Genomic DNA, 13996 nt, shown 5'->3' with positions numbered 1-13996 from the left:
GTACAATAAGCTACAGCTGCTAACACTAACATAACTATAACTATCATACGATCACACTATCAACTATAACTATCATACATTACAAGATGGATTCCAATGATTAAACTCCATACAGGTTTAACACTGTAAATGAAACTTGTTTAATCAGAATCAGTCTTTATTGGCCAAGCATGCTCATGCCTACAAGGAATTGGTTCTTGGTTACAGTAGCTTACCCTGCACAGTTACTTGTACACAGTACAATAGAAGATATTTCCACCACACTCACACACATATTGTTAAGATGTTGTCGAATGATGAAGTAACAAATAAATATGTAGATTTGCAGGTAAAAGGTAGGGCAGAAAAGTGCAGATAAAGGTGAAGTATTACAACATGATTGAGATGAAAAAGTTGAGATGAAAAAGATTTTGCATGTTATGGGGAGTTTATTTGCAGTGAGGTATTCAACTGTTCATGAGTCTGATGGCATATGGAAAAAAGCTTCTCTGTAGCCAGGTTGTCTTGACCCTAATTTAAAAATAATAAGGAAGCTAGACTAGATTTAACAAGTTTATTACTATCTTATCCTAGTGTAAAATTTTATGTCATGAGGTCGGTTTTAGAAAACCTGTATTTGTTTACATTAGCTATAACCAGTAAAGGCCCCTTGTCATCTCCTTATGTGGGATAATATTGGAGCCTAGGTGGGCAACAAATATGGTCCTTATGGGCAATAATCCTGGGCCCATGGTGGCGCCTAAGGTTAACTGCTCACATGGGTCAGACCTGACACCTGCTTTAGCCCCTGTAATGGTCCGGCAGAAAAGACACATGGGTACACTCCAAATGGGATACAAAAGAAAAAGGCTCCCAGTGCTGCAGTAGGAAGGAAAACCATATCTAATCAACAAAAAAAACCCAAACAAAAATAACCCCCAAAAAAGAATTTCTATTTACAAGTCAAGGAAAAATCCAGCAATCATAAAGTCTCCCATATCAATCAACCTTATATAAGAAAAAAAAAACTTCCTGTCTTTTAGCAGGAAAATTCCCCATAAACATCCTCTTCAATGGTTTCTTTTGGTTTCTATGATTTCTTTTCCTTCCAAAACAATATGGAAGCTTCTCCCCAAAAATAATCACAGGAAAGTTAATTTTAGTTTTAACCACTTAGTTAAAATATGCAAACTTTCCCTGGCCAAATAAACATTAAACTTAAACTCTAGAAACATATTATAAGAACAATATTTAATTTCACCTACTCACAATAAATTTATATATATATATATATATATATATATATATATATATATATATATATATATATATATATATATATACACACATCTCTAATACAGAGCCCATATGAACACACTGTGGTGGAGGGTAGGTCCATATGAACACACTGTAGGTCGGCCTCACATGGGTTGTGCAAAGGGGGCCCAAATATCAGCCCATCAATAACCCAGAGTGGGCTCACATGGATGACATGTGGGCCACAAAGGTTTTTACAAAGCATTCTAATGTCTCTTAGATTCTTTTTATGGCCTTATCACACAAAATTCAGTACAATCTCATAAGACCATGCTGGAAGAACCTATTACAAAGTACTCATTACGATCTCATAAGGCCCTATTGAAGCCCCTACTACTACGACGAACTTATGACGAGTCCTGCGGCTACCGCTCAACAGAGTACAGGGTACCAGAACGTTTTCTGCTGGGGTATTTAACCGGTAGCTCACGAAACTGTCGACCAATCAGATCTCGAGCATAATCTACCGGTGACATGACAGACAAGCCACGCTTCTTGTCACAACGCCATCTCCTGTACGACCTGCAGCACAAAACTGAAAGCAAAGAGGCACAAAACAAATCCAGAACAGCGGTGGCCGTAACGTCAGCCATTCACAGCTCAGTTGGACTCCCCCCAAAAAAGCGGAGTTGTGCACCTCTGGGCTATATCTTGTTTTTAGTCACATATGCAATAGAATAGTTCATATTTAGCATATGAAATTGATACTTAAAAATAAAATGTTAGAGCATTTACTTGAGTTGTTAACATTGGATGTGATTTCATAGGCTACTTCTCTTTCAATGCATTAATGTACCATGTAGTTACCGGTTTGACCTTGACGGTGCTTAAATTACTGGGGGCATTTAGTCAGTTTTTTTTAGATTGGTTTCAAACAAAACATGCCGTCTGCGTATCGATTACGACATGCCCGCCCTCTAGCTGGCTGGTTTGTGACTGGTCTTTTTACGTTGCCAGTTTGTGGTAAGAAGCCACAAGACATGGCTACTGGTGGGTCACATAGTATAGTGGAATATCTTGGAGGAGATGATGGCCATCGTTGTGGTTACTGCAAAAACAAAAAGGGCAATTTTTCACACGGTGAGTGCCAGTGCATTTTTGTGGTTAAATCGTTGTTTTTTATCTTAACGTGTCGATTAGCAGAGATACCAGTGTGGCTTCTTTGATTTAGGGTAGCTAGCGCTGGCTTAATTCCCAACGTCATTCGCCCAGGACAGCAGAATTTGTACAGACTGCTTGCTCGTTTGCTATCTGGTTAGTCAAGTAATTTAGTTTGAACAATGAAGGTATTTTTTTGTGTTTCAATGACTTTGAGGAAATGGCTAGCTACTCAGCTAGCTAACCGCTCACTAATTCAGCGAGCGAGCTTTGTTAGCAAGACTTGCCTATCTTGTCATTTGTTTATTTTCCTAAAATAACACCACTCACTATTCTGTTGTTTAGATAAAGAAATCGTATGTAGTGTTAGTTAGCCAGCTGTGACATACTAACGGATATATCCATAGCTAACTAACTGAACTGCATCCATTTTTACTCCAACGTAACAAATTATTCCCGAGAATTTGCTAACGCTACATAGCTAAGCTAGGTTAACATAGTGGTAGGCGGTGAATCCATGGGATCGAGACGAAATGTGCTTCAGCAACAGATTCCTGGAGTGCCTAAAGTTTATCCTTCTTAACGTTTGTTTTATACTATGTATACAACCAGAGGTTTCATATCTTGCTAGCTGGGATAGCTAGAATAGATAGCTAGCTGTCTTTGCAAGCTAGCTAGCCTGCTATCTACAGATTCTGAATATTCTTGCCGGGCAGTTAAGAATCATTCGCTAATTGTGTAATCAATTGTATAGTTGTGTAACCTAGAAGTGAGAGTTAGGAAAATCGAAAAGCACAATTTCACTCTCTCTGAACTAGATGGCTAACTATAACTATTTTTAGCCGTGGAGTGTTGGCTTTTAATTGCTAGTGGCATCTCACTTTTTATGGTCGTTGAGTCGCAGTAGATTAAATATAGCTATGGCAAACTGTTCTCCAGAAGTGAACGCTATCAACATAATCACATGCTGGGATTGTTAATTTACAGAGAGTGTGAGACACAAAGAAAAGTATGATGTTGATGCACATCTCTGAAGAAACTTTCACACTAAAATAAATGTGACTAAAATAAAAACTAAAATAAATCGTAATAATGATGGGCAACCCATTTGCAGTGATCACATGCTTCTGAAAGCTCATGGCCAAATATTGGTCATTTTATTTAGTACTTCAGTTGTATGCCTACTGAAACCAGATTTGTAAAGCTCAGAAAATGTATTGATGGCTTTGTTGTAGTATTGCTTTTATCAAATTTTAAATGATAAAATCTTCAAGGTGATAATTGTCCCACAAGCTAATGACATGGGGAAAATTAAATTATAAGAAGGTAGTACCCAAGTCTTAACCAAATTAACTAGTGTTTATTTCACATGACTGATCATGAGGGGTGGTTAAATTTGTACAAGACACATTTCACATAAATAGATGACTGTTCTTTCAGTGGTATGCTGCCTGGAATATCATTGAGTACCAAGCTGTTCTAACTAAGGACCCCCATGCAACAAACAAACAAACAAACAAACAACCCACTATGTGACATACACAGTGAAAACCCAGAGTGTATATAAGTCCAGATGGATCCAAATGAACACTGTAGGTATTAATTCAACACAGGGATTTAGGCCTCAGGTAGGCCACAGTGCTGTCACTTGCACAACCTGAACCACACTCGGAGACAGTTAAGTCCACTGAATTACTACTACTTCTGGCATATATCTTAAGAACACACATCTGTTATGCTGCTGCATTTTGTGCACTATATACAACAACATGTTTTGTTCTCTTGGGTGCTTTATCATTTAAGAGATCACAGACAGAATGGGCTGATATTCATTAGGTGGCCTTTGTGCTTGAATTTAGATAAATCTGAGGACTATTGTCAGATGGACTGATAAGCCTGGACACAAAGGAACCTCTCTTACCTCTGTTTCCATACTGATAAATGATATTTCTGGGAGGCTATGATCTTGCCTTTTACTGGCTGTGCAGATTCAGTGCCCGTTTTGTCTTTACATTTTTTTTTTTTTCTGGTAGTTACTGGAATATTGTGCTGATGTCATACTTGGACAGTGGCCTAATTTTCATCTATAGACCAAATGTTCAGGCCTATGATTAAACTCTAGAATGCTTTCATGCAACTGACATGGACCCAGATGTATAGAGTTTCAGAAGCTACTGTGCGGATGTCAGGAGAAAAAGGAAATTAATTCACAGTGATTGATGTATACTGATTCACTATGTCTTTCTTACATTTGTATTGTTTGTTTTATATTCTTATGCAGGTATGTGGTCTCATGTGATGACAGTTCAGGACTACCAAGATCTGATTGACAGAGGGTGGAGAAGGTATGTCATATTGGCTTTTTTTTCTTTGTTGTTTACATTCATAGAGGAATATATCTGCTCATGAAAACAACTTTTGACATCTGATGCCCATTTATCTACTTCTGATTCTCCACACACTGAGTTGATCTAATTTCAAAAAGCTTGTATGGTAAAAGTATACTGAAGACAACATTACATCTTTTCTTGATACCTGTAAGATAAAGAGAATGTAGTCCTCACTGAAGGCTCTTGATAGTGTCACCTTGAAACTGGTTTTATTTGAACAATTATCCCAAGCCAATTGGGTCATCTGGTTAAAGTTGTGCTCTCCCACTGGATTTGCTCTTCTCTAATAAATGTGTGCGTATATAGGTCATGTTTTCCTAATATGACAATGGCGAACACCTTTCATTAAATGTGCCCTTTAACCTTGTTTGCTTTTTCATTATTCTTATTTTGTTCTTTCTCTTTAGAAGTGGCAAGTATGTTTACAAGCCTGCCATGAACAAGACCTGCTGTCCACAGTATACTATCAGGTATACAGAATATTATGTACAGGGTTTGTATGCACAGCAGTGTCAAGTGTAATGACTTAACCCTAATGGTGCTTGGGTTAAAAACATGTAGAATGTGCTAAATATAAAAGTGAAGAAAGACAAGAAAATTGGATGATGTGTTTAAGTTTTAGACAGTACCAGATGATGATTAGTCTTGCTCTATGCGCATGTACCAACCCTAATACCTGGTATATATGTTTGATAAAGATGCCATGCCTTGAACTTTCACCCATCAAAAACGCATAAGAAAATATTGAAGCGGATGAAGAAATTCCTCTCTAATGGAGAGTTGCCATTGGGCCAGCCTCAAGATGCTTGTGGAGGTGAGTTTGTCTATGATTTTTGAATTCCAAGTTGCAGGAACTGCATGCAGAATACATTTTTATCTGACTCCTAAATGATTGCTTATGGATTATACATTACCGAAGCGCTTTTTTTTACCTTTTTCTTTTGTTCTTGTTTTGCAGTAGATCCTTTTAGCAGAGTTAGGCAACAGTTTGTAGCATTTCCTCCAGGTATAGCCTCTGTCTCTCTTTCAGAAATCTAACAGTCTGTCTGGTCATGCAATCTTAGGTGTGTTTGAAGAGATCAGAGACTTCCTAAAGCCTCTTTCTTCCTCGGTCCAGCGGACAGTGACTATAGCTGCTGGAATATCCTACTCGTTTTTCTCAGGTGCTCATTCTCCATGTTGGCATGCTCGAGGACAATTTTGCTTTTGAGTTTAGTGTTTTATGTTTAAAAAGGTTATGGTGTACATTCGCTATGGGGAACTAGATGATTCATTTTAATCAATAATTCATATAGTTTATTTTGAAGCTTTTTTTAACTTAAAAAAACATTTTTTTTATACAGTATAATTTTTTTAAAAACATTTTTTCTTCTTTCTTTCACCCTGAGACACAGTAAGTCTTTTGAGCCTTTGTTTAGTCGACAGTTGCCTTTGTTGACCTTTGTTGACCTTTTAAAAAAAATTTAAATGTTGCAGCCAAGGTTAGTTCACAATTTAGTTATTTTCCCAAGAATTTCTTTCTCAGCATTAGCAGTGTTGTTTGCAAGCTGGTTCTACAATAAGTGTTATTTTTGTAGAAAGGCATGTATCTTAGCACATTTCTGCTCCCTCACTGAGAACGATGGCATGCTCAGCAGTGACATAGTGTAAATGCAAGGTTGTGACGGCCCGAGCGCCGCTGGAAAAGGAGCAGGATGCACTGATGTCTCGACCATGACATTTATTAAACACTACGAAACAATAAAGATTACACACTGAGGGTTTTAAATACATACATAACAATGTAAACAACAAGGTGCAGGGGTGTGATGACAAGAGTGTGTTGTAACAAACAAGGGGGCAGTCACAAAGAGAACCGTCAACAATGATGACTCCACAAGCACATGGCGGGCCATACCACATGATAAGTGGGAAGGGGTGCGCATCGTTGCAAAGGTTTAGAGGATTAGGACTGGATAGTTCCATGATTTGAGCTGGTATTAACATATGTAGCATTCACAATTTGTTGTATAATTCAAAATGTATTGACAATAAATGGATGTAAACTGTTTTGTATGAATGTTTCATAGGTCCTCTCTCACTCTGTCTGTGTGTTAGCCATGGGCATGAACAGGTGGAATGGGATACATTTAGGTTAAGCGCTGATTGATTTAGAAAGAATGCAATTTTCAAATCTTAAGAGTTGAAAGGTTAATTAGCTATTGATTCTTTAAGCTTATTCTCTTGCTTATTATTCAAGTTTGTTTTTGTTCTATCCTGATCAGTTACAATAGTTCCATTTATGACAATTTAAATGAACAGTGCTACCAAATGGGTTTCTACTGTGTTCCTTTCATTTGGGAAGAAAATTTTGCAATAATCTTAAGTGAAGTTCTGTTAAATAGTTTGGTGCTGTTCTTATGGAATTTGATGCGGTACACAGCCTTTCAATGCAACTACTTAATTATTTTCTGCCTTCATTCTTTGAGTTTTGTACATGGGCATGTTAGGCTTTTGATAGGAAATTTGCTGTCTAGGCTGTTGGTTTTTAGTCAGTTGTTTTATGTGGCTAAATCTGAAATGATTACGCATGGGCTCTTTTTATGTTTATTGTCCTGTGATGTGTGCTGTGTAGGCCTGTTGACCATACTAAATAGCCTTCTTTGACAGCTAAAGTATGTCTAATATAATTTTCTGATATGAATCTGGTTGTTACAGGTCAAGTAAAGTACAGGATAATGGCTCTATATAAATTGCAGACATGGGAGTGTGTATTCGCAAAAGTTCTCTCTGCTTTTGTAGATTTCACACAAAGCAGATAGGAAAAAAAACAAACATTAATGAAAATATTACTTATAAATATATACTTTGTCTGTAAATATGATTAAACCTACCATACAGGTTATTTAGCTGTGATCATTACCTGCTACAGACAATTCTTTAGTTAGTAATGTTAACTATAATCTCAAAACTGTATGTCACTCTTGTAATGCTGGCTCAGGTATAGATAAATCTTGGGTATGTGGAAGTTCTTTAGTCACCATTTCCACTGCAGAAGCTTATTTCTATGGTCGGAGCACTATATCTGGAAGGATTTGTAAGTGTGTTTGGGATTTCTTTACTGCTGGAAAGCCAAGCCACAATGCATGACTGCATGACTATGACCTCCCTTTTATGTCAAACATCCTCCTAGTATTTGTTGCAAATTAATATCTTTATCCATCAGACTGTTGAACAGGGTTAAATTAAAATTTTAGCAAGGTTCAGCAAACTGCAGACATCTCTGGTTTGACACACCACAGGCTTTCTCCTGGCAAGCATTCCAATGGAGCCTTGTTTGATGGAATTGTTATTTAAAGCTTTTGTCTGAACAGTCAAGATGTGATGGTCAACAACTTTTTAGCTTATCCATGTGTTCTCTAACCTTTCCTACTTTGGTGAATGGCTGAAGAAGCGTTCTTGAAGATGTTTGCTTAGAAACATTAAAATAATGTGAATGCATGCTAATTAGGAAGGCTTATGAACAAAATCTATGTATGTCAGCAATTTTCTTCAAAAAGAAGGTGACCGTGTGTCTATTTTGTTCTTTATTACCAAGTGTGGCAATAATTTTCATACAGTCTCTTGTATGTGGGGAGACTGTATGGAACTGTTCTAATAGTAGTACTGTGTGCACATGCACAGGGGAGCCGATGGAAAAGATGTTGGAAGAGGACGGCAGTGTGCCTCCGGTGGATCCTGCAATAGTGCAGCGCTCTGAGGTGGAGCCTCCCGTAGGCCACAGCAGCCCCGAGGAGAGCAGGGACGGCAAAGCCGCAGTGCTGGACGCCTCCAAAGCAGCAGCAGCAGAGTGTCCTCTAGCAGGGAAGGGCTCACGGATCCCACCTAAAGCAGGTGAGCCTCACCAGCAAGGAAACCTAAAGGGGGAAAAAAAGTAGAATAATAGGAAAACCCATTTTTTAATGTAGCAGATTAATTCAGTCTGGTGCAAATCACAAATCACTGAATTTGAAGAGGGCAGTGTGACAGAGACTACCACCCTCCCGATGGTCGTGGCACTCATTCACTGGAGGACCCAGGTAAGAGACCGGGTGTGGTTGCTACCTTCTGCATTTGTCAAAGGTGCCTCAAAAGAAAAATGCCTCATTGTGTCCTTGTACCAGAGCAGATGTTTATGTTCTAGAAACAATAAGTGTAAATAACCCAGACTTTCAGGAAAACCTCAAAAACAAAAAAAAACCTTCCAGGATGTCCTACAGCAGAGCAGCAGAGGGCAGCAGATATCCATAGTGAAACAGTTTGAGAGGATTCCTTACAGTGGGCCTCAGCTCTTAGGAAAGCCCCAGTCATGTCTGCTGTCATGTTCCTCTTTAACATTTTAATGTACTGACTCCCCCAGTTGAGCAAGAAAAGGTCTATGAGCTGGTTGAATGTCACCCAAGTTTTAGTCTGTAAGCAAACCAGAAAACTAAACAAATAAAACACCATAAACACTCCACATCAAATTCCACATCACTTACTGTGATTGAAAGCCAAAACATGACTAAGTGAAATACCATACTTCCACACCTCCCAGAAATGAGCACCCTAAGAATGTTCCAAAAACAGCAAGATTTAGAGATGCTCCCAAAAGCAGATGAGGAGGGAGGGGGAAGCCGCACTCACCTCAACAGAAAACACCTGGTGACAAATTTATGGTAACTGACTTTATCACCTTCATGTTTTTTTGCCTTGGATACAGATGGTATTAAATGATTGATTAAAATTACCCTGGTTTTACCATGCATGTTAAAGGATTACACTCCACAGGTGGGGGGAAACTGTGTCCCTGGGCCATTTTTTGTTGTTGCTTTGTAATTTGTGGACTCATTACTGCACATATTAATAAACTTAGATTTTATGGTAAAGGTAAGGTTCGGACTTTTATTGATATGACACCTTGAAATTAAAGACTAACATGAGCAAGGATGTAACCATATGTATTTCTTGACTTTGTGTGCATGTTGGTGCATTTTCTGTGGTAAGTTTTGTGGCTGTGTTGTAGCTCTGTGTACACCACACTCTTCTTTTTTTGGGGGGGGTGTAGTTATTTTAAAGGGTTATTTGTGTCTTGTCTGTCATGCATCAATGGTGCGTGTGTGAGTTAATTAGTTTGTGTGTGATACATTTGTGCATGTTTTGCAAGGAAAAAGGCAGTACTGGATTTTATGAAGTGTTAACTGCTCTAGAGGGAAAATCTGTCTTCTGCAGGAACAGATCTGTCAAACTTTACCTCCCCTTTGCACACACTGCCTCTCTTGAGGTGTGGGTGTGTGTCTGTCTCTGTGGGTGTGTTCACATTCTCAATCCTTTTTGAGCAAACTTTTAAGAGGGGGAAAAAAAGATTCAGCTTATGGTCATAAAACATGCCTAATCAAATAGCATTTTGCATGTTTGAAATGGCGATATGAAGGGGGACAGCCTGGTTGCTTTGTGCTGGCCATGGCCCACTGTGTGCCGCAGGCCTTGGGGAAGGGTGACGGCGGTAACAGGATGCCTCTGGGAAGCGCATTGACAGTGACGGGACGCAGGCCTTGGGGCAGCGCACTGGCTGTAACGGGATTCAGGCCAAACGGTGGGCAGGGCGCCAGCGGTAACGTGACAGAGGCCTGAGGGCTGGCTGAGTCTCGGTGCCTGCTTTGCCTCTCCTGCTCATGTTGCCTGCCAGTTCGAGGGGAACTGGGAAGCGCAGCTGCTCATCCCTCACGCTGTGTTTACAACAGCCGTCGGAAGTTTTCTCCCTACTCAGCCGTCCAGAGGTACGTCCAGGATGAGACGGAAGGTGTGCGGACGTCTCGAGCTGGCCGTCCCACACCAATAGCTCTCCTACAGCAGGCAGGGTACAAGCCTTTTGGATGAAAGACAGAAGGCTCATTGCAAGCAGAGTCAGAACTGTTCTGCTCTGGGGCAAAGTCGTCCTCTGGTCCAGCCAAAACCCACTTTTATTAATCGAAACAGAGAAAACAGAATATGAACTTCCAAGGTCCTGTCAATGCTAAATGACAAAGTTGTTATTCTTTACACGCACTGGCGTATTCATGCATTATGGGGTTGTAGCATAACACTAGTGTACCATTTGAAATGAAGAAAGACTCTCTTAGAAAGGAACACATTGCACAAAAAGGCTGAGGCTAGCAGTGCTGTCTTCATGTGACCAGTGTTCTGGTTCTTTATGGTCAGGCCTTGGGACTTCACCCTCTCTCCTCCTCATAGCTGGGCCGGGTTATGGAACCAGTGGCAGGCATGCGGGAGCTGCGCTGCGGGAACTGGCACGGGGACAGACAGGAAATGGCACCGGTTTCCCTATTGCTCCAAACAGGATGCCGGCGTGTAAACTGTTGACACGGGTTGCCGGGATCACTCACAAGGCCTGGCTTTGGACCAGAGATGGGGAAGAGGGAGGGCATGTCAGCATACAATGCACTGTAAAGTCAGTGAAGAAAGTCCTTGGCTCATCTGGGCACAGTCCACCACTTTTTGCTGTAATTGAATGAGCTTTGGAGAGGCTTCTAATTCACCAGGCAGGGCTCCGCTGGATAACATGTTCCTTACCTTCCTCCTGTATTGGGTGGTCTTGTATGTTGTATTAAATTATCGCCCCCTCAATATTGTTTGTGTCGCTGGCCAGCTGTTTGCTGCATTTCTGCTTCTCCTTTGTAGCGTGCTATGTGACGGAGAGCGAGGAGATTTCAGCCGCCTTGCCTATACAACCCTCATGTTCATACATGTTCTGCTGCTTCCCCCCTGAACTATCTGCTAAGTGGGTTGGCGGGCAGCCAGGGCTTTGACTCTAACGCATTGAAAACCTGCTCCCCTCCAAACTGCCGCTGCTTAACTGTGTGTATCCGAGACATACCTGCAGCAGCAGCAGGCCTCCCTGCGCTTTCGTTTAAACCCAAGTGGTCCAAAAGAGGCTTGCAAAAAAGCAGCAGGGTGGCGGCGAACAGAGGCTGCGTTTTTACCACCTTGGCCGCAATGAGGTCATGCTGTCAGAGAAGGGGAAAATGGCTTCCATGTACATGGAAGGACCAGATCCCACAATTTACTACAGCGAGCTCCTCTGGCACTATATACAGGGCCTTGCAACCTGCACATGTGTGCTCACCATGTGGTTCACACATGCATACATATACTTTCTTGCAGTGCTTTAAGAATTCTCCAGAACTGTTATAGCTATGGCAAAATTGTATTAATAAATAAATGTATTAATAAATAAATAAATGTATTAATTGTTTGCCACACACACACACGCAGATGTGTGTACACACAAATATCAGCATGCACACCCACATGCTCTCTCACCCTTCAAAATATCTCCAAATGTAGAATTCATAAAAGGCCAGCTATTGCTTATAAGCCTTATGCTGAGGCCTAATATCCCCCTTGGAGCACTGCTCAGAGAACACTATTTTTGTATTTGATTGAAATGGAATTTTGAAACCATAGGACTCTTGCCTAAAAGGCAGTATGTGTGTGAACCTCATGTTTGTGTGTAACAAAAGTGGATTACTTGATCTTTTCCTTCCCCAGTGCCTATCTATATGCATTATACTGCTCTGTGTAGGGTCGAATTATGTGTATGTCCATACACTTTTTAAAATTCTTTTCATCTCAGCACAGTGTATATAATTGCTGTTCCTCAGTTATCTTGACAAGTCTGTTGGTAGCCAAATTCTCTCTCTGTAAATTAAAAATAAAGTGTTCTTTCACTTCCAGAAATTGTTCAGGTATCTTTTGTCTTGGTATATTATTGATTTGTGATCATGACTGGGCATGCTGCAAGTAATCATTTGACACCTCAGAAAAAATACTTTGGATATCAAAGCACCATTTGATTATCACTGTTTGTTTATTTCTCTGGGTTTCAGGGGTAGGAGCAGACCCCAGCAGGCCTCCATGTCGGAAAGCAAAGGATATCCGAAAAGCACGGCGGCTACAGAAAGAACACCAGAAACAAGAACATGGAGGTGTCGCGACAACTCTGAACCCTGCGCCCTCCAACCCAACATATAATCAGGCCAAAGGTTTAGAAGAATTCATTTCAGACTTGCTACCCGATGACCTCCTTCATAACCTTGAGGTCAGACCTTCTGTATCAGCTATATCAAAATGAGTCTATATTGTACAGTCAATTTTATTAATAAATAGAACAAAACAGACAAATGCAAGAATGGATGCTCAAGCTTCGGCCATTTGCGCTTTCACAAAGCTGAAATAATGGTGCTAAAATGTTCCATTTCAGCATTTCAGGCTGCTTCTCCTGTTATACTTGGACATCCCTTTAGCTCTCTCTGCAGTTGCTTGGGTGAGATCAGCATAGGTAAAGGGTGCTGTATAAGCAAAACTGTAAAGAAACCATCTTGGGCTTCATTCATCACTGCCCCCTGAGATGCTACATGCACAATTCATCTTTCAATTAAATGAGCTCTTTTGAACTTGCCTAGATTGGCTTGATTGACTGCAGTGTGTCATTCAATTTCCTTAAGTGGATATCGTGGTATGATGGGTTTTTCTGAACAAGGTTGTGGTGCTTTTTGGTCAGTTTCCCAGATGAGAATCTCATTTTGTTCACCACACCTAATTATAATTATGCTGAGTCCAAAACGGCACACATGCATTTTGAAGATATTTAATTGCTAAAGAATTTAAACCTTTTGTAGTTTTAAGTTCTCCTTATCCTCATAATTGCTCATAGGTGTTTGCTTTCTTTATTTTATCCTTTATGAAAGCTCGTGTTCCAACTCTGACCCCTAAAGCTAAAAGCTGCTCTTAGCATGGCGAAGCGTTCCGTCACCTTTTAATAGGGCGTTGTTAAAGTTCAGTCCTTCCAGTGTGTTAGGTTGATTCTATTACGTAATAGAAATGGAGGAGTTTCTGTTGGCATGTGATGCATCATACACTTCCTCTCCAGACTTCTCCTCACTTTATCACCGGACCGTTCTTGGAGTGGGGGGTGGGATGGTGACTGAGCAGCATTCTGGGAAGCTGCCCAATGTTGTTAAGCCAGGAGAGAGTTGAATGAGAGGATGCAAATCTCCAGCCTCTTATTGAGATGTTTATACATTGTGTAATCAGCCCCACTAGGAGTGCACTTTTATCCTACATGTTACACACATGCATGCACTAAACAAAGGGGTGGTTCAATGTGCAAATTGGGGGATGTGTCATTAGTCATTTTGTGCCTTTTTTTTTCT

General features: G+C 40.3%; 1 protein-coding gene across 4 annotated transcripts in view; it reads left to right on the top strand.

Annotated features, from left to right (window-relative positions):
- The first annotated feature begins 2090 nt into the window (after positions 1 to 2090).
- The window catches only part of LOC113588716 (arginyl-tRNA--protein transferase 1), a 57124-nt gene continuing 45218 nt past the window's right edge, over positions 2091 to 13996 (top strand). For 3 of the 4 annotated variants that reach the window (XM_027028050.2, XM_027028026.2, XM_027028019.2), the window contains exons 1-7: positions 2091 to 2376; positions 4676 to 4739; positions 5192 to 5254; positions 5483 to 5598; positions 5849 to 5947; positions 8448 to 8657; positions 12671 to 12882. In XM_027028050.2, the coding sequence (XP_026883851.2) occupies positions 2178 to 2376; positions 4676 to 4739; positions 5192 to 5254; positions 5483 to 5598; positions 5849 to 5947; positions 8448 to 8657; positions 12671 to 12882 (963 nt within the window). In that variant the 5' untranslated portion in view covers positions 2091 to 2177. The remainder of the gene's footprint in view (positions 2377 to 4675; positions 4740 to 5191; positions 5255 to 5482; positions 5599 to 5848; positions 5948 to 8447; positions 8658 to 12670; positions 12883 to 13996) is intronic. The other variant, XM_027028035.2, reaches the window with a different exon arrangement.

The sequence above is a fragment of the Electrophorus electricus genome, chromosome 11 (genome assembly GCF_013358815.1).
Source record: "Electrophorus electricus isolate fEleEle1 chromosome 11, fEleEle1.pri, whole genome shotgun sequence".
NCBI classification, from domain to species: Eukaryota; Metazoa; Chordata; class Actinopteri; order Gymnotiformes; family Gymnotidae; genus Electrophorus; species Electrophorus electricus.
The sequence above is the reverse complement of the archived record's forward strand: the minus strand, read 5'-3'. Positions and strand labels throughout refer to the sequence as shown.